The sequence below is a fragment of the Mastomys coucha genome, unplaced genomic scaffold (genome assembly GCF_008632895.1).
Source record: "Mastomys coucha isolate ucsf_1 unplaced genomic scaffold, UCSF_Mcou_1 pScaffold12, whole genome shotgun sequence".
NCBI lineage: Eukaryota > Metazoa > Chordata > Mammalia > Rodentia > Muridae > Mastomys > Mastomys coucha.
The window spans coordinates 88,273,531-88,278,426 of NW_022196894.1; the positions used below are offsets into that span (position 1 = coordinate 88,273,531).

General features: G+C 46.4%; 1 protein-coding gene across 1 annotated transcript in view; it reads left to right on the forward strand.

Moving 5' to 3' along the window:
* Mrap (melanocortin 2 receptor accessory protein) overlaps nt 1–4,896 on the forward strand; it is a 10,953-nt gene continuing 6,057 nt past the window's right edge. The window contains exons 1-2 of the mRNA XM_031364364.1: nt 1–260; nt 354–467. Coding sequence (XP_031220224.1) covers nt 224–260; nt 354–467 — 151 coding nt within the window. The 5' untranslated portion in view covers nt 1–223. The remainder of the gene's footprint in view (nt 261–353; nt 468–4,896) is intronic.

Here is a 4,896-nt window from a genome sequence, read left to right on the forward strand (position 1 = left end):
TCTTGTCCAGAACTGCTAGTCACTTTCTGCTGTCATCTGATTTTCTTGCCCAGTTTCCCGTCCTTCCTTCCACAGAGAGACAAGCTAGAGCCAAATGGGAAACAGAGTCTCTCTCTAGCAGCCAGCTTTTCTGCTTCGGAGGTTTTTTTCCAGGAGAGACAGGAACCAGAAGCCCTACGGGGGAACAGCCCCCCGACCTTCCAGTCAAGCAGCCCTGATAAGTATGCAGCCCATGCCTGGAGACCCACAGACAAGCCCGGGTGATTCCAATAGAAATTAGTTAAGCAATCTGGTCCCTGGGGCTCACGGCCCAGCTCCGGGTGTGAGCCTCTGACAGACACTGTCCTCCACAGCCACAGTCATGGCCAACAGGACCGACACCTCTGTCCCGTTCACCAGCTATGAGTATTACCTGGACTACATAGACCTCATTCCTGTGGATGAGAAGAAGCTGAAAGCCAACAAGCGTAAGTCGGGACACGGGAAAGCAGCCAGGCAGAGGCTGGGGCTGCGCCGTGAGGCCCTCTTGACTTTGACTCTCCCTTATTAACTGCAGCAGACTCACCCGGCAGTGATAGCATGGCTGGTGCTACACAGATATAAGCCAATCAGGCATGGGACTCAAACTGTTATCTGTAACTTTCAGTAGTAAGGCTATGAGTTAACTTGCCATAAAGTTAAGCAAACCGTTTCTTTTAAAAATTCACATGTATTTATTTAGGGGGTGGGGGTGCCTCTCTACAGCTGTGAAGGTCAGAAAACAGCTTGGGGAAGCTATTCTGTTTCTCCAACACATGAGTCCCTGGGCTTGGGAGCCTCTTCCACCTGCTGAGCTCTCTCGCTAACTCAGCAGAGTGATCTTTTAAGATGAATGCATATGTTCATTTCTCTCTTTCTCTCTCTCTCTGTCTCTCTCTCACACACACACTTCTTTATTTTTTATATTTAGTGTATATTAATTGAATAAAATAATGGGTTTCATTATAACATTTCCATAATGTAGATAATGTAGATACTGTGATTTTCTTTGCTTTTGTTTCTTTGAAAAGGGGTCTTATTACATAGCTTTGGCTCGGCTGGTACTCACTATATAGCACAGGCTTTGCTCAAACTCACAGCAATCCTCCTGCCTCAGTTAAACAGGTTCTGGGACAACAGGTGTGCATCACCATAGCTAACTATGGACTTTGATCATATTCAGCCCCTGTTACCCTTCTTGGTCCCTGACTCCTTTCCCTGTGTCTCTCCTTTCCCAAATAGTTGTCCTCCATTTTCATGACCTTTTTTCTCTCACCCTGTGATCCTGGGAATTGAACCAAGAGCCTCTCAGAGCTCCTTTGCTTCTCTTTTGAGGGTACAATTCTTGATAAAGTTGCTTTTGTTTGGGGCTCCAGTAAGCTGAGTGAGTTTCCTCAAATGGCATAGTTCACTTTTTCTCACTGTCCATATTGAGATCTGGGAGATCTATCCTTGCCACCTCTGAGATGTCTGTTGTAAGGTCTGCTAAGTTGCTAACACGTGTTTAGTATTCGTGGCCTTAGGGGACAAGCATGACTTAACATCCGTTTACTCACCTGCTTTTGTTCATCTCTTGGGCAACTCAGCACCTCATACTGATCTTCCCTAATCAGTGGAGCTATTGGGTCAAGGTCAAAGGTCAGCCAAGGAAATGAGCCTAAAGACACAGCCCTGGGAGAGCACTCAGCCGGGGAACCTGTCTGTGCCTGTTCTATAAAAAGTCTTGATTCTTGATTATTTCCCTCACAACATCCACATAATGTCTCTATCAGAAAGCAAATGGAATTTCTCCAAAAAGGGATGAAATGGTTTCCATATGGAAGGGAGAAAACTGGTTGTATTATCAGCTCAAAACTGTTAGTGCTTTAGAAAGTAGGCAAAGGCCAGGCAGACCCCCCTGGGGACAGCCTTCCAGCGTATTCTCTGGGGCAAGGCTCCTGTGTCATTTCCAACTCGCAGTATTCAAATGCCCATCTGTGCTTCTTAAGAGCTGCCCTTGGGCCCAGCACACTCAGAAGCGCTCTGTGGAGGCAGCAGGTTTGCTGTGTGTTGTCTGATGGGAGGTAGAAAAGGGTGTCGTTCAGAGGCAGGTTTCTGTACACACAGTAAGGAAGGCATGTAGAAGGGGAAGTGGTGGGGTGGGTGGAAAATGCATCTACTTGTAAATACGGCAGCAAGTTCTGAACCTGAAGAAACATGTTGGTCTGGACAGAATGTAGGTTTCCCTTTAGAAAACCTTTTTTGAAAAATGAACACCATTCAGATGCAAAGCTGAGAGATCTTCAGATACGTTTTTGTTTGGTTGGTTTTGATCGTAGAAGATGTCATGCTTGGTCACACTACCTGCTCTGTAAAGCCACTCCACTGTTTTGGGTGGGAGGACTCCTGGCCATCTTAGAGTCCATGAGCTCAGTCTTGCCTGATGGCCTAAGTTCAATTCCTGGGACCCAGGTGGTAGAAGACTGACTCCAAAAGTTGTCTTCTGATCTCTACACATTTGCTGGGGCATGCAACACAATAAATAAATGTAGTAGAAACTAAGTTAATTTGCAAGATGAAGAAGCGGCTCAGCATTTAAAGCTGAGGATAAGGACTGGAAACCAGATCCCCTGAATCCATACAAAAACTGGGTATGGTAGCCCAGATCTGTAATCCACAACTCCTATACAAGATGGGAGGCAGAAACGGAAAAATCTGTGGGTAGTCATGGGCTAGCTAGCCTTGGGTACATTGGAGCAACCGGACCTTGTATCAAATAAGATAGAAGGCAAGGACCAATGTTCATCTGGCCTCCTCGCACCGTGGCATTTGCATGTGTCTATACACACATATACTACACACGAATATTATTAATTTGCTTTTGAACCTCCTGGTTTCTCAGATTAGTTCTATATGTGTTGCAAAGAATAATATAACGGTTGCACCCCAAGTTACCTCCTCTGCCCCAGAAGAAAGGAAATGAGGACTGGGCTGAAGGCTGTGCTGCCGTATTCCAGCAGCAGGTCAGCATCTGGTGTGATTCTGTCACAGGCACCTTACAAGGATGTCAGCCTTGGAGCTTTCTGTGTAGCTTGTGTCAGTTTCATGAAGTGTGTTAACCCAGTAGAACAGGCAGATGGGCTTTCAAAGAACCCGTCAAGAGCTGGCTAGTTTGATTTCATGTCTGTCCCCCTCTTGGGGGCTACACTAAGAAGAAAACCAATCCTACATTCCAATTTTACAGAGACAAAGCAAATTATCTGAATAAGATGGCTCTCCAGTGACTGGTTAGTGTCTGTGTTCAGAGAGCAGCAGGATGGATTGATTTCCCTTGAGGAGAACTGGTTCCAATGCTCTGTTATCTACCTCCATGGTCCATATGTCTCCTTCCTTTTAAATTACGGGTTAGGAAGAATCTGTCATCCTCCATATTGAATTCTGCTGCTGTCCTGCCTCTGGTAGCCGTCGACTCACCTGTTGCTCCAAGAGCTGAGGGAAGGAGAGCAGAGACACACCATTTAATCCATCTCTTCCAAAAGCAACAGGGGCTTCAGTGAACACAAGACAAAGGGCTGCATCTAGCTGTTTTCTCCCACAAGGAACAATCTAGTTCAGATTTTGCCCATGATTTCGAATGGTCTACTCCATGTACACAACCTAAATCCTGAAAGTGAAAGTTAAAGATGTCACAGTGTTTGCTTTGGAATGAACCTTTGTCAAATGGCCTCTCAGGGGGCAACACTTGGGTGACTCTGTCACCAGTTCCCTGTGATCTGAAGCTGGCTCTGGGTAACCGTAACACCCTCTGGAACATCTCTGGAAAGAGGTGACATGCAAGTGTCCAGGATCACTAGTTTCTGGGAACTAGTTAGGGGTGTCCTCTGAATATTTGACCAATAGATAAAGGTGAATGCTAGTGATGTCAGAACAAAAGCCAGCGTTTACTCATTCTTGTTGGGCCACACTGAAGCACCTTTTCTGAGGAAGGCGTACTCTGAGGTGGTTTAATTAACTCCATACTAAGATCATATACTGAAAACTCAGTCAGTGCCTGAGGTACTGTTGACGAGAGAGAGAACGCTAAGAAGTGGGGCCTAGTGAAAGGAGGTTAGGCCATTGGTCATTTGCCTTTGAAGAGGATATTGGGGTCCAGGACTCTGCGTTCCCAGGTTACTGTGATGTGAGCAGGTCCATTCTGTCACATGCTCTGCACCCTGGCCCCCAGCCTCACAAAAGCACCAGAGCACATTGAGCAACCATGAACTGAAGTCTCTAAAACCATAAGCCAAGTACACCATTTTAAGTTGTGTGTCAAGGACTTGGTCTCGGTGTTGTGTGGCAAGCTGTAAGAGAAGTCCTCAGACATTAAGCGAAGCCGTTCGTACTTGCTACAGATTTTCTTTTAAGAGGCGGGATCTTAGGGGCTGGAGAGATGGCTCAGCGGGTAAGAGCACTGACTGCTCTTCCAAAGGTCCTGAGTTCAAATCCTAGCAACCTCATGGTGGCTCACAACCATCCATAATGAGATCGGACACCCTCTTCTGAAGTGTCTGAAGACAGCTACAGTGTACTTATATATAATAATAAATAAAAATAAGTCTTTAAAAAAAAAAAGAGGCAGGATCTTGCTATGTTTGTCAGGCTGGTCCCAATTCCCAAGCTCCAGAGGTCCTCCTGCCTCAGTCCCCCAAGCAGCTGGGACCAAGTATGCAATGCTGCACGTTACTCAGAATCTTTTCTGGTGAATCCTCCGTTGGTATTTGATTCTTCACGGTCCATAGTGTGAACTGGGAGAGGAAAGAAGAGCACAAGAGAGGAGAACAGGAGGGTGGGGGAAGGACAGAGAGATGGAGGGTGAGCAGGAAGGCAGAGAGAAGAAGCATGGGGATGGGGGGGGGG